Source organism: Paralichthys olivaceus, chromosome 14 (genome assembly GCF_024713975.1).
Source record: "Paralichthys olivaceus isolate ysfri-2021 chromosome 14, ASM2471397v2, whole genome shotgun sequence".
NCBI classification, from domain to species: domain Eukaryota; kingdom Metazoa; phylum Chordata; class Actinopteri; order Pleuronectiformes; family Paralichthyidae; genus Paralichthys; species Paralichthys olivaceus.
The window spans coordinates 14,034,819-14,050,556 of NC_091106.1; the positions used below are offsets into that span (position 1 = coordinate 14,034,819).

General features: G+C 39.8%; 2 protein-coding genes across 6 annotated transcripts; one reads left to right on the forward strand and one right to left on the reverse strand.

The window, feature by feature from the left end:
• The first annotated feature begins 103 nt into the window (after positions 1-103).
• LOC109633505 (peroxiredoxin-like 2A) lies at positions 104-5,900 on the forward strand. Of its 5 annotated transcripts, none has more exons than XM_020093440.2 (8): positions 124-224; positions 1,503-1,605; positions 2,317-2,559; positions 3,198-3,377; positions 3,816-3,907; positions 3,994-4,134; positions 4,903-5,067; positions 5,163-5,900. In XM_020093440.2, exons 3-8 carry the CDS (start codon positions 2,364-2,366, stop codon positions 5,256-5,258), a joined length of 870 nt encoding a protein of 289 aa, XP_019948999.2. In that variant the 5' UTR covers positions 124-224; positions 1,503-1,605; positions 2,317-2,363; the 3' UTR covers positions 5,259-5,900. The 5 variants fall into 5 exon arrangements, with proteins under 5 accessions (XP_019949015.2, XP_019948989.2, XP_019948999.2 ...); XM_069538434.1 differs by having other exon boundaries at positions 219-550; XM_020093430.2 differs by lacking the exon at positions 1,503-1,605 and having other exon boundaries at positions 115-224.
• Positions 5,901-6,339: 439 nt separating this feature from the next.
• sfxn3 (sideroflexin 3) lies at positions 6,340-14,534 on the reverse strand. Its single transcript, XM_020093418.2, has 11 exons — positions 14,398-14,534; positions 13,163-13,335; positions 12,756-12,926; positions 11,760-11,858; positions 11,110-11,185; positions 10,877-10,962; positions 10,665-10,792; positions 10,100-10,149; positions 9,908-9,957; positions 9,677-9,724; positions 6,340-9,580 (listed from the first exon to the last, which is right to left on the reverse strand). The coding sequence occupies exons 2-11, from the start codon at positions 13,324-13,326 to the stop codon at positions 9,484-9,486; spliced, it is 969 nt and encodes a 322-aa protein (XP_019948977.1). The 5' UTR covers positions 13,327-13,335; positions 14,398-14,534; the 3' UTR covers positions 6,340-9,483.
• Between the last annotated feature and the right edge of the window lie 1,204 nt (positions 14,535-15,738).

Here is a 15,738-nt window from a genome sequence, read left to right on the forward strand (position 1 = left end):
CAATGTGTTGTCAACGTTATACCTTTTATCTCTTTTTGTTGTTTTTATTTGATTAACTTAAAAAAATAGCCGGGAGCTCATTTTTACTATTATTCCGACAACACTTGAATGCACTTTCTTGTAGCATCCGGCCATCTTGTTCTATTAGTTTCCCTGCTCTCTGTGCCTCTGGATCGTTTAACTCTCCTGCGTGTGATCGGGTCGGTGCTGCTTCATTGGCGGAGGTGAGTGAGTCAACTGACCTGCAACTATAATAACATGTCGACAGACGGTCTGTGTGCAGGTGCTGTGTCTGTGTTAGCTACTGACACACTCGCCGAACACAGGCACCACAGTTAGCTGAATGCTAATGTAGCCGCCGTCTGTCCCGCAGCACTGACAGCAACTCTGTGAACTCTGCAGGGCACCGACAGTGTGTTTGGGTTGTGTAATAACCCCGAGGCCTCTGATCGTAATGTTTCTCTTCGGTCACAGTTTTAACTGCAGGAGAAGTCAGTGATTACGAATCGATCGGATCAAGGTCATCACCTGTGTCCTGTGGGATGTCAGGGTCAGAGTTTCCACCACCTCACCTTTACTGCGTTTACTGTTTCTAAATCAGCAAGATACCAAACATGTATTTACAGCTGCGGGATTATTAATACACCAAATATCAGCTCGTGTGTCAAAGATGCAAGTCACCATTGTTTTGTTTATTACAGTTACTGAAGTATTACACGTTGGACTGTTCTGTCAAACGAGATGTGACCAGTCAAAGTCAAACACGCTTTCTTAGGCCACATTTCCCTTCAAGAGGATAACATTTGGTTTCCACTGGTTTCTCATGTGAAATCACAAAATATTAGAGGAGAGCCCTTCACTAATCAAATGATCAAATTAGCCTTTTTCATTTCATTGATTTCCCTTCTTGTAATTTAATAATTATTCTCCTCCAACCCTAATTTGAACTCATTTTCTCCCTCAGCCCCTCTCCCTCCTCCCTCCTCCCTCTCCTTTCACCCTCAGCTGTTTCACATATTCCAGGATATTTGCCACAGAAATTAAAAGGATTAATAGATAATAAGAAATACAAGGCAAGGGAAGCACTCAATAATTACAGAGGTAAAAATATGTCTCTGTGCAAATAGTCAACAAATTGTAAAGTATCACATAGAACAGATTAGAAACCCTTTGTTTTCATGACACAAGAGAAAAGCATCACTGAATTAGAGGTGCTACCACTGAAAGCAGTTCTATAGAAAAACACGTTTAAAATCCGACAAAATTATCCACTGCTGATTAAATGTCATTCATGTGTGTGACAGTGTGACGAGTGTCAGATGATTTGAGGTGGAATGACCCTCGTGCAACTCTTCATCATGTGTCAGTAGCAGTGTTGGAGGCTCGCTCAGCGCTCTGCTGCACACACATTCATGAAAACCAGACGCTTGTTTGTGTCACAGATAGGGGTGTATCTCTCTCTCTCTCTCTCTCCCTCCCTCTCTATTGTTTGCATTTTTCAGCTCTTCCTCCTCCCACTTGTCAGTTCTCAAATGCATTTTTGAGATTCATGAGCTGAGTCTCAGGCGACAGAGTATCTTCTTCACACTTTGGAAACTGAAAAAAGTTAGTATAAATTATTTCTTATAAATTATTTCTTCTCTTATAAGATGGATACGATATAAGATAAATACTTTTACACCAAGGTACAATTAAAGTTATTATTTTCATTACAACAACCACAACAACCTGTTCCGTGGCTCAAATTTTTTTACTGAATTACCTTTTTATTACAATTTATTCTTCCTCTAGCCATGGGTTTTATTATTTTTCTTGTGAAGCACTTTGTAACTTTGTTTAGATAAGTGCTATACAAATGCAGGTATTATTTTTATTATTATTATTATTTGATCTTTTTAAAACATATTGTCGTCTTGTGTGTAATATCTGCAAAACTGGTAATTTTGAATAGTGCACAGTGCATTGACATCTGTGTCTTATTCTTATACTTTTGAGTTTTCAGTTCACTCTGTGTGTTGCTATGTTTACTTGACAAACAAGAGAACTTGACGTTTCGGAACGGAAGATTTATTTGTGTCAACCACACATTTTCAGCTTTATCTTGGTCTCATCTACACCTTTCACGCTCTGCAGGGTGATAACTTTAAAAAAACCTGGCTGAGCAGTTTAACTGTTTGTGTAATCTTGAATTAATCCATGCAATCAAAAGTGGGCCTTTTGAAAGTTGGGCTGCAGTACAGATGGGATGTTTTTTTCTGGCATGGCACAGCTGGTTTAACTTTCATAGACAAGACGTTGTGTGTTTCTCTCTTTCAGTGAAATCTTGAGGGGGGGTGTATAGTCAGGCTTTTTTCCTGGTCCAGATGTTGGCTCTGTCTAGATGCTCCCCATCTGTGAGGAGGTCTCTCTCCATGCACTGCTCTGCCCTCTCTCTGGGGAGCGTTACCGTGAGCAGCCAGTCCTCCTCCACAGCATGGCCCCAGTTTTTAAGAACCCACAGAGCTCTGTTTCACCAAAGTAGAGCCAAATCCAGTCCCGAGCCAAACAAGCCCCCTCCAGGCAAGGACATGTAGCATTTGACTGATAACTGTTCTCTGTCACAACCCAAACAATCAGAGCTTGCAAGATTAATGTCTCCTAAATAGTTAGATCTTAAGATTAACTTCAGGCCAGAGTCTAATCAACCAAACATGACTGTGCTGAAACTGCTTCATTAAGGCAAAAATGATTTTCTTGGTGTTATGTGACAGTAAACAGTCTTATTTATTTCCTGTTTGATAAGTGAATAAATGAAAACATGTTGCAGCGAAAAGAAGAGTAAGTTGATGGAATGATATCGAACTTTGCTCAAGACAAAATCTGCAAATGTGTGTTTTAATGATTTCTCTTAATTCTCTAGCTTCTTTAAAATCCCTTCTTAAAACGTTTCTTTTTATGAAAGCTTTTACAAATTATTGATTCTTATTTGCACTGAATAATCCTATTTAAGTATATGATTCTATCTATTTTATTTTCTCTGCTCATGTTTTTCCTTTTATTCTCAGTGTGTAATTCACTGTTTCACATTAAGAAGAGGGTTATAAAATAAAGTTTCAGATGTCCATATATTCTTTCTTTTTTAAGGCTGCAAAAAAAATGTAGAAGTTGTTTTTGCATTGTGACCTGCTCACACATGTTTTTCGCTCTCTGTGCTGCAGTGTTTTCCTCTGGGCTGGAGGAGGAACTGTTCGGGATGGGGATGTGGTCGCTGGGTCTGGGGGCTGTCGGAGCCGCCCTGGCCGGGATCTTCCTGGCCAACACTGATTTGTGTCTGCCTAAAGCTGCCAAGGCATCGCTGGAGAACCTGGGAGATGCTGACCTGCGCTCCACCGTAGATGGTAGGTGGGCTTTCTGATTGGCTGTTTTAATAGTGTCACCCTATGTTAATCTTGTTTCTTCTTAACAACTCATAAACCCATTAGGAATTAACAGTACATCAGCACAAGAATCGACCATTCATAGTTTTCTTTACTGTTGCATGAGGGGCATTCTTTGTACATGTAGTGAATGATGTGTTGTATGTTGCACATAAGGCTAAGCTGCTTTCTTACATCAGCTGGTTGTACAGATTAGATCACTTAGCCTGAAGCTGAAGGCCCTGTGTTATTCATCATAAGCATATTCAGCATATACATGTTCCCTGTGACCATGAACAAGATCTTTATCTCCATTTGAAGGCTACATTTGTATCTTCCGCACTAAAGTGTGAATAAGTTCTTGCAGGTCTTTGCTGAAGACGAACTTGTTTTCGAAACTGTTTCTTGTTTTGTCTGCAGATGCCACAGTCATCAAAGCAAGGAGCCTGTGGGAGACGAACGGGGCCGTGGTCATGGCCGTACGACGGCCTGGATGATTTTTGTGCAGAGAGGTGATCACATGTTTCTGAGTTTTTATTCAGAGTGTATTTCCGTCACATCTTCTCTGATGGTATTATCTCTCTCTCTCTCTCTGTAGGAGGCCTCTGAGCTGTCCTCTCTGAAGCCCCAGCTGGAAGAGCTCGGGGTCCCTCTGGTCGCCGTGATAAAGGAGAACGTCGGCACAGAGATCCAGGACTTCAGACCGCACTTCGCTGGGGACATCTACGTAGATGAAATGGTTAGCATCAGATCTTGTCCTTTCACAGTTTCGTATTATTTCCTTTTTCTCATAGTAAGATAAGAGAGATGTTTTCCTGTGTTGCGGTATTATAAAGATGCAGCACAGATGCAGCAAGCTCTATTTGACTCATGCTTGCATTATCATTCATCAAGTTTTTATCTTGCACGTAGAAAGACAGACCTCATAGTTTCAGCCTCATTTTTTTTTGGGCTTTTTATAATCTGGTTTATAAAAACCCCAGGTTTACATATTCAAGTCTGAGCAGTAATTCGAAACCAAGTTGGAAGTGAATAAAATAAATTTTTGTTCTGTAAAAGAAAATAATTAGAAGAACTGACATTTTTTAGTAATAAAACCAGCAGAATGGATGTTTTTGGTAAAAGATTTTTACCTAAACAATCAACTGATTTATCACAAATCATGGCCAAACAATTGAATCTCTATAGAGCTTGGGTGTGGATCTTGTAGTTTATTAGTGGAACATGTCATGACCATTCAATTGCACTTAACATCATTTTAACAGTCTTTCTACGGGTAATAGATTATTCATCATTAGTGATTACAGGGGAATGAAAACAAGTTGCATATCTATATTATAAAAAAATGAGAAATTCCCTCTGCATTTATCTGCTACTAGGTTCAGTGATAAAGAATCAGTAAATACATATTTTATTAGAGAAAAAATCATGTTGTGAATTCAAAAATAGAAAAAAATTACGTTCATCTTATATTGTCTGTTTCTGAACTGAAACCATGTGATTACAGAAACTCTTCTACGGTCCGCTGCAGAGGAAGATGGGGGGTCTGGGGTTCATTCGCCTCGGCGTGTGGCAGAACTTCATGCGGGCCTGGAGGTCAGGTTACCAGGGCAACATGAACGGCGAGGGCTTCATCCTGGGGGGAGTGTTTGTCATTGGGCCAGGAGACCAGGTAGCGCAGCACACACCTGGACTAAGATACGATTCGGTTCAGCAGAGCTTCACAAAGCAGGCGTCTGTAATTTAACTGCATGTTGTGTTTTGCAGGGGATTCTCCTGGAACACCGCGAGAAGGAGTTTGGAAATAAAGTGGATGCTGCAGATGTTTTAGAGGCCGTCAAGAAAATTGTTCCAGCCAAATAAATCCTTCAAAGAGCATGCTGGATTCAGATCACAACTAGAACTGCGTAGTATTCAAATTTTCAGTTTGACGTGCTGAGTCCACCCATCACTGAATTATGATTATTACAATAACTTTGACATATGTTTATGTTGTCTAACATCACATTAATTTACTTTCGTTTACAAAAACAGCTATGAAATACAGAAGAGGGACAGTAATAGAGTATTTCTCTTTACCTCCGCAGACACTTTAGAAGTTTCTTTAAAACGGGTATTATGAAGAGGTAGGGATTTAAAGGCAGCGTTCTCATTCAGGTACATCGTGCATTACTTTTAAGTTCACTTGAAATTTTTAATGAAGTTCCTGTTGTTTTGTTTGCTTCTCCTGCTCCGGTGCATAAATGTGTCTCAAACATGGTTGACAGGTGTGTGTGCGCGTGTGTGTGTAATAATGACAACCTGACTCTAAACTCAGCATTGAGAGGAACAGGTTTGATGCACAAACACACAAATGTTCAGCCTCTGTCGCCATGTGGAGGAGAGTTTGTGCTGCCTGAAGCAGCTGAAGCTTTTATGTGTGTGTTAGACAGATATTGTGTATTTCTGCACAGGGGTGTGTACTAACAGCAGAAGATAAAATCAATAAATAACCTCATCACCATATTTTCACTGTGGTCATGTTTTTATGTGCAAAACAAAGTTGTATTCTGAACACAGATGTTCTAGTATATAAATCTGTCCATTATTCAAGTTTTGAATTTACAACAGAAAAAGATTGTCACACACTGAGGCTGAAAACGGAGGGAAAAGTTCCCATTTACTGTTAAAAGCTGGAGGAGATGGGTCCAAACATTTCAATGAAAAAACAACGCTGTGAATTATTTTAACGTCAGACATCTAAAACAAAAACAGTCAGATTTAAATCCTTTTTGTGTATCCTGCTGGGGCCAACATCTGTTTCACTATGGCACCAACTTAACATTAAAGATTGTTCCTAAAGTAACATTCACCTAAACTTCTATTCCTTGAGAGCTGAAGCCAAAATTACAATAACATTTTTTTATTACATACAATATTTAATAGTATCTCAATAAGAGGACAGTTTAAACATGAATGTTACACTTTTTATTCAGTTGTTCGAAGTAAAATACATGTCACAGCAACACAATACAAAATAAAGGGGAGGAAACACTGATCCAATATTGTGGAGACTTATGAACATGAAACAACAACAAACATTCATGAGTGTCACAGATTGTCTTTACATTGGCTTTCAGTTAGCAAAGATTAACCTTTTCTTTTTCATAACATGCACAACCAAAATTTTAAATGTGTAATAAAGTCAGATTTATTGTGATATAAATAAAATTCATGCCTATTGAGATTTTTATCTGTTGACTTTGTGTGGATACCGATGTATTTTGATGTTGTTGAAAAAATTAAATTTTGCAACGAGGATCACTTCTATAAAAACTAAAACATGTTTTTGATCAGTAAAAGCTTGGAACAAGGTCCATACCACAAAGCTGAAACAAAAACATTAAAAAGCTTCAAACTCCTCTCCATCCTGTATAATTCTCACCCGTCTCATCTTTGGCTCGATCTATGAATGCGACAAGCTGAGACACACGTGTCCTTAAATGCTCACAATAACTGTCCAGTTTTGTTCTTGACATTTGTGTGTTACAATTCAAACAGCAGAAACTGAGCTAATAGATGAAGAATGACTTAGCAGTAACAGGACTCATTCAACATTAACCACCACAATAAACAAATATAATGTTCGAATATATATTTTAAGAAGCTTTTTTTAAGTTGCAACACATATGCAACAAGTTACTACAGCAGCACAGCAAAGGTTATATAGTGCAGTTTTGCTCTCAGAAGGAAAACAACCCAAACACAACGCACAATGGCAACATTTAGCACAGAAACACAAATAAGTATTAATGAGCAGCACCAGTCAGTGTTAAGGAAGATGAAGAGGGATTAAGACAGAAACCAACGTCTGTTCCCATGAACGATACAGAGACAGTTTGATTGTTGCTCCAGGTTTAAATGTTAATATGAAAGTGAGTAAAGTGAGCAGTTGGAAGAAGAGTCGAATTGGAAAATGTGAAGTACGTCATGTAAGAGTCATGAAAATAAATCTTTCTCATACAGAAGTCTGGAGTCATATCAAGACTCTTCTAGGAGAGGTATCTGAATTGTATTGTAATTGAAACCATTGAATTACAGGATCACACACAAAACACAATCATGTATTTCAAGATGCAACTGTTTGACAGTTGCTACAATCCTGTTATTGTAAAGTTCAACCTCAAACTTCCGAAACAAACTCAAGTGACTCACGTGATGCTTGATGGAGATGAATTCAAGGATGAGCTCGACTTGTACATTCGTACTGTTGGGTTTAGTTTTTCTTCTGTACATGAAACAACACTTTACTCAAACATTGACTCATAGTTAGTGATCTGTGACTTTTCTCATTCTTCTAAAGTGAGAGCTCATTAGCCCCAGAGCGGGAGGAGCAGCAGCTTATTAAACTCTGCTCCTGTAACACAAGCAGCTGACATGGTCTCTGATGCATATATGGGGCCATCTGGTGGATTTGCAAACAGAGGCACTCCTTCAAGTTAGAATCTCTAAAATTCCTCATGCATATGTGTTCCATACATTAAACATCATATATATATTTAGTATAGATATTTTCTATAAATACATCCAAGAAAAATATACTTATTCTTACATCCCTCAGACAGAGAGCACTGGAATAAACTGAGCTGATACATCCTCACGTTCACCATCATCACTATCTAATCACGACAGACAGCTGTGTGTTTGTGTTTGAGAGCTTGGTCAACAACGTGAACGAGTTTGATTAGAGAAGCGGAAACTCGGCCAAACTGTCCAAAGCATCAACAAATACTGTGCGCGCACACGACCTGGATATTACAAGTATTCAATATTTTAACTTCATCACACAACATTAGCTACGTTCATTTGGTACAATGGAACATCAGTGGCTCGAGTGCAGATGGCTGGCGGTTTGCTGCACATAATAACCCTGTGTTTCGAACTATAAATCCAACAAACTGGAGTTTTTTTGCAAAGTTCCTGCATTATTCCAGCGAAACATCGTCTGTGGTCTGATCATCACATTTCCTCTTGGCGACAAAACATCACAACATAGGAAATTCTTCTCCACCTAACAGCCACAGACATCACCTACAACAATCAAAGAACTCATCAATATGCTACTACAGTTAGCGACTGCACTAGTTCATATGGTGATCGCAAATAATTAAAGGCCTTGAGAAACAGGCTGCCATGGCTACAGCACATATTTACGCTGACAGAGAACACAGTCATCAAACTCTCTGACGCTTTCTACTAAGCTCTTGTCATACGATTCCTACACATGTGCCACATATACCTAGCACCTCATTGTCTGGTCTGAGAGAACGGAGGAGCATAAGTACACTTGAAGGAGAGATGAAGAGAGGTGCAACGAATAACAAGGAAGCAGAGAACAACAGAAGAGGAACTTATTCATCGAAGCTTGAACTATTCAGGGAAGACTAACACAACTTTTGTTCCTGTGTAACTGCAACAATTGAAACAAACCATAGTTAATGTGTAATAACATAAAATATCAAAACAGAATAATGTGAGGATGACGAGGGAAGAATTGGAAAAGTTGAACCATCTTACAATAATCGTAACATTTATGCCACATTCAGGAGAAACTACATAAATGACTCACAAGCGCTAGTCTTCATTTTAACCTGGAGTTGAAAGCATCTATCATAGGACTGGTATGAACTGAATGCAACGATATATAAGTGAGAACACAAATCAGCGAGTGCCACCAGTGACGAGGCAGTTTCGACTAAACAAAGACAGAAAACACGACACAATTTTATAAAGGAGTCACTTTGTCTTTTCTAAGGAGTGTCATGTATGTAGAGAGAGAACTGTCAGTGATGTTCCTTCTCAAAGTGTTTCGTTTTCCCTTCAGTGAATCCTCCCAATAATGATCAGCATCCGCTCTTACAATTGGAGCATCTCCGCGCAGTCAAATTTTTTAAAAACAAAAATACACCAGTTACACACACCAACAACAAAAAATGCATAAATTAATCTTGTATTGCCCTCCCACTTGTGCCCACAGGACAGCTGACATGTGCATATATGTGTGCGTGTCTGCGTGTCTCGTGCATGTGTGGAGATGTGTTGGCTGGTCCTACAGGCCCTTGTTGAAGTAGACGGTGGTGGTGTTGGGACTGGTCTGTCGTATCCTCTCCTGCAGGTCCGCCTCCAGCCCGCTTACACTCATAGAGCTACAGAGAGATTATTGAACAAGTTTAATTTGCTGCAACAGTTTAGTTAACACACACACACACGTATCAATGAGCGTGATGTGAAAGAGACTGTACCTTTTCTGTGGGAACAGGGCGCAGCACAGAGGAGTTGCAAACACCAGGCTGAAAATAAGATGTAGAGAGGGACGGTTTGTTAGTTACAGATGATAGAAAAACATCACCATAGATAGTGCTGGTGCAAATGAGGCTGGTGCATAAGGTCTCGACCTTCTATGTAAAGTGCCTTGAGATAATGTATATTATGATTTGTCGCTATACAAATAAAATTGAATTGAAATAACTTACCACAGGCCGACAAGCCCCACCTGGACTGGAGCGTTTAGAATTGGGAATCGCTACGGAGAGACAAAACACAGGACTGTGTATCATGTGGAATGTGACAGGACTCATTTATCACCTTCACGAGCACGAACACCAGAACAACCAGTAAAACCACAGTCAAAACAAACATTTATGATAGTCATGCAGTCTGCTCACCTTCATGAAAGCTCTCTTCTCCAGAGCGTTCATTATAACCGGAGGGATGGCTGTAAGAAAATTATAACAAAGAATGAGAAGTGTTTTGCTTCGTGAGCAAAAGCAAAGAAGATAAATGTCACTTTAGCGATGACAAGTTATTTCAACTTTCAACAGTTTAACATTCAGGATGAGTCAGCTGATGATTGGCATCGATCAGTGGGGGGGATTAGTTGAGTGTACATCAGGTTTTATGTCTCACTCACTGATTTTGGTCTCTTCCAGCTCCTGAGAAGAATATCTGACTCTTGAACTGATAAATGCTCCACTATGTTCACAAGCTACTCCCTAACTCTGTCTGAACAGGAAGTATGAAGTGCAGTTTTGAAGTGCATACACTGGAAAATAAGGTTTTCTGCTGAGGCAGTCAGGCCACTGAGAGTGAAACAAAAACTGATAAGTTGTGGGCTGGGCAGCCTAACATGAGCTGAACCTCACTTAAGTTATATAAAACTGAAGGGAGCAGCTGATTGTCATCATAAAAATATTAATTACAGCTGCTTTATCAAATCAATAAATTATTTACCCATTGCTGGTACTGCCATTCCGATCCTTGACACCACCACCTGCATGATGGCCTGCTTGGCAGCGTTAGGGGACTCTCCTAACCTGTTTCCATTCTCATCTGTCACAGGGATACCGTACTTCAACTCCCTGGTAGAAGCAAGCACAAAAGTTATGTAGAGCAGCTGTCACAATCTCTAAAAGCTACTGAAAGCTTTATGTTACAGCTCTTACCTCTGCCTCATGAAGGGAATATTGATACAGTTAGCAGCAGCAACCGCAGCAAAGGGGACAAAGCGGCTGACGATTGGAGGGAGACTCTGCAAAGATGGGGTTGAAACCATGACACGGTCAGAAAAACAGTATTTGATGCACTAATATGCAAATATACACAGAGATCAGTGCGTCTGTATCTCAGTTACACATCACTCGATGTGAGGATTCACTGGAGCTGCAGGCATTATTACCTTAGCTAGAGACTTGAGTCCCAAGGCAGTGACTACAGCCCCAGTAGTAGCACTGACGTAGGCTGCGCCGAGCTGACTGTGAAAGGACGGATGCATCAGAAACATACGTTACTAACCAACCTCCTCTTTTAGAATTTTCATCTTTAAACATGTCATTAATAGCACACGAGGAGCACAGCTGGTGATCTGTCGGTTACAATTGAGTGAAATATTTCAGTTAATAGTCGTATCACTTACGGTGCAAATTCATGCTATGTATTAATATGCAAGGGCTAATACACAAGAACATTTTACAAATGACAAAAAGCAGAGGAAGACACTGAAATTTGTCCTCACTGACATGCTTAATCCATGATTATGCATTAGCAGGTCCTGAACTCATGCATTTCTGCAGTATCTGAAAGATGCAAATTCTGGCAGAATGAGAAGAGAATGCAGATGCAAGTTGGCCTGACATCGACTGGGAGCACTGAACCTACGTCAACATGAGTGCATGGTCACATGGGGCTGAACATGCTTAACAGTGGAACGTAATACCGCTGTGAGGGTAGGGGAGAGGACAGCAGCTCCCACAGCCTCCTTACAGACATTAGTATTGGGGGAGGACAGGAATGATCTAGAGTGGATGTGTGGTGAAAAGTCCTCCCTACTTCACGGTGATGGGGGCATCTCCGCTGCGGTTAGTGTAGTTGACGACAGCGTTGAAGGACTGGTTAACCCACTGCCAGAACACCACAGCCGGAGTAGTCCTGCAAACACGAGGGAACATCGAGGAAGTGAGATTTCACACTGTGTTCAGTAATAACTATAGTCTTACATTTGACACCACAGTGAAAGAAATCACACGCAGTTCTATTGAAATACCCCGAAAATGCTTCAAAAGGGTGGACATGTGAATATTTAAAGTCAAGGCTGTACTGACTTTTCTTTTCTCTTCTTTAATGTAAAATGTCACAATTTATCATTCAAAATTAATCCTACACTTGGGCTAAAAACAATATTTGTATTAAGTTAACATTATGGTGATATTGTACAGACGTGAACTGAGTGTTGCTGTATAAACACAAATGTATTTATTTATTTAACACCCTCATTCTTCTTGCTGATGTGAAACATTGTATTTATACTTTCACATTGAGATTTTGATTAAGATACAAACCTATCTCTGATGTGATGTGTGTAAAAGTATTTCGTTTGTTCTCTTCTCAGATAAACATATCTTTTCTTTGTTGTGCCAACTTTACTAATAATGCAACAATGTGCCACTATCAATCTGAAATTTCAGACTTTAGCACCCTCTGTGTGCACTGCTACCAAAATCCACTAAAAAATACAATTATAAGTGAAATATTTTGACATATTTTAACACATTAGTAAGTAAAACAATTATCACATGGCTTCACTATTGTCTCAGCAGCCCAGTGATTTATCAGTTTTCAGGAGCAATTCTTTAAGAGGATTTTCAATCTGCAGGTATTAAAATCTCTATTTTTATGCATTACTGCGATACAGTTCAAATAACATTCAAATGGAAACTGTCAGACACATTCATTTTTCATTTTGGCCAATCACAGATTTCCATTTCTTTATTATAAATCATAAATCTTGTTTTTTGCATTCAGAAAAAAATGAAAAATGTGCTGTACCTGTAGAAGGTGAGCATGGAGCCTGTGATGGACATGTTCATTGGCACCTGAGCTGACATCCGCCCGATCACAAACATCTTCTCGCCAGTGTCGGGGTGGAAGGCAGAGTCATAGATGTACTTGGCTCTCCACAGCTCGTCCTCCGTCAGGCCAGGCTTCGCATTGCCAGCTCTGGAAAAAGGCAAGAAGGTGAAGAGATTGAGTGTTTACTTCACAGGACATAGACCTGATATGTGAGTTTTACTTACTATTTGTCAACAACTAGCAATTGAGTCACATTGCCCCATTAAAGAAGGAACACTGGTATTATTACCTTTGCTTATTTCTATCCATGCCTCACACCAATCAACTCACCTTAACATAACCCGTTACACTCCCACCCCATCCTCTACCTCCTGACACTCTACCTGTAGTCCTCCACAATCACTTTGGCCTCATCCAGGGTCTCAGAGGACAGCAGGACGGTCCTTGGATCTGTGACCATGAAGAAGTGCTTGGCACGCCCCATGAATGTGCCTTGGTCCCATCGTGGCTCCTTGATGTTGATGTTGAGGGACAGTTCTCCAGACATCCTGGCTTTCTATGATCAATGACACAAATGTTTAATTAATGAAACTGTTGTGATTATTGACTTTGACAGTATATGTTTCTACAAACCTTATTTTTAATTTAACAACAGAATGCGTTCTAGTATGTTGAATGTGCATAAATACATGTCCAAATGAAATCTGCCCTGATGTTGTGATTTCAAAGGGAACATCAACACAACAGATCTCAGATATTTGATGAGTCCAAGCCCAAGAGGTAATTCATATAATTAAAAACCCTTTGCTGCAAAACTAAGCCCCCACCTCTGCTCAATGAATGGCTGTGCCTGCAGCACAGTGAAGCGTTGCATTGAAGCAAAGCCCCCTCCCCTCTCAGTAAACAACATACAACTGAACACTGATCTGAGAAAATAACCCCAGACAGAACTGTTGTTCAGGTTTACTCTCCATCAGCATCTCCTCCCTCCTTTATGCAAAAATAACGGATGCACTGTGAATTGTTTGAAGCGTTATTCTTATGATGTCAAATAAAGACTAAAAAAAAACAACTTCTAACGAAGTGAAACTACACATATTACTACACTTCTCTCCACGATGAGAGTTCGAGCTGCTGGTGGTGAGTCAGCCATGGTCATAACATGAGTCACAGTGCAAGGGGCTGATTGTGAACATGCCGTGATACGTGGATTTTGAGAAGTCACGACAAGCTGCCCCCGTTCCTCTGAGCCAGGCGGCTAACCTGAGTAGCTAACAGACACTGGAGCACAGGGGGGCGCACACACACACACACACACACACACACACACACACACACACACACACACACACACACACGTGACAATAAAACGACATTTAATCCCCTAACACGTAAATAAGAAGCTCAATAAGAAGCTACACGGGACAGCGAAGCTTCATCACGCCGGCAAAACAAACCACTACTGGGTAGATAACGCCGAGCAGCCAGGTAGCTCCCACGCTAGCTAACATGCTAGCAGTGGAACAGGAGAACACATGGACTCAGAACAATCGTGAAATCAGTCGTATTGTGAGTCCAATGAAGTAAATACGTGTCTCCGGTCAGGACAGAGACTCACCTGCTCTGCTCCCGCTGTCTGAGGGAAATGTTTGACCTCTCAATATCACTGCACTGCCGGGTGGACCTGCGCCGCCTTCTGATGCTCGAGAAAGTGTCGTAGAACACAGCTTCAGCGCTACTGATGGGGAGATCACTATTTCATATGCCGGTAAACACTCGTGTGTAAAAAGTGGAAGCAAGTCAATGAATAAAAAGTAAAAGATTTTCAAATTAGGTGATTTAAGTCAGGGTACCAATACAAGAAAAACGTGTCAAAATACTCAGTTACAAGTAAATGTCCTGCAATCAAAACCAAAAGTCAAAGTCAAATAGTATTGACAAATAACTATACTTGTCTGTGCAAAAAGGTAAAGAAATACACCACAAATACATAATACGCATGATAATTGCAGCATCATCACTACAGTTGTAATTTAATCCACGTGATCAATGAGCAATATTACAATTTTGAGAAACAAAGTTTAAGTGACAATGTATCATATTCTGAGATCATTGTGTGTATGTAATAACTTCATTTGTGACTAAACTGTAACTTTAGATGTAAAATACATTAAAATACATTCCCACTGAGAGGCAAGTCTAAAGTAACAACACACTCATGTGTCACACGTGTAGTCTAGACAACCGAGTTTGTAATGACTCTTTGAAAGCAGCACCCACTGGGGGCGGTGTTTGTCATGAAGGGCATGAGAAGGTGGGCGTGGTGCAAATACGGTACATGATTGGTTAACAGCCACTGACGTAGATAGATAGATAGCAAAATAAATGAAATAAAAAAAAGAAAACACAGAGAGCACGTACAGAATACGCACCTTTCAATACAGAAGGAATATTATTATTATTATACACAGTCTTAATCTACACATTTTTGACTAAAGTACAGCCTGATGGAATAAGTGCAATATTTCCAATTCTAGTGGAGTAAAAAGAGAGTATAAAGTAGCAGGACAAAGAAAAATACTCAAGCAATTTAAAGTATAAAAACTTCAGTTCATAAGTTTAAGTGAATGCATTGAGATACTGTGCACTGCTGGAGGTAACCGGTGAGAAAATGTCAAGAGAGCATGAAAAGCGTGGAAATCAAGGAGGTCACTGTGGCATGTTATTCATTTATGCTGCTGTATGTATTTGTTATCATAAATACTTACTTCTTTTGTTTATTTTGTCCTTTTTATGGTTATTTTTCTTGTATTTACAATAGTTTAACAATTGCTGAAATGTGAAACTTTGTTCGAACTGTGATGTCTTATCGATGGACTATACATGAATTGTGTTAATCAACTAGTCAAAAATATTTCAATTCAGATTCAGACTGAGTTTAAAATCAGACAAAGACCTG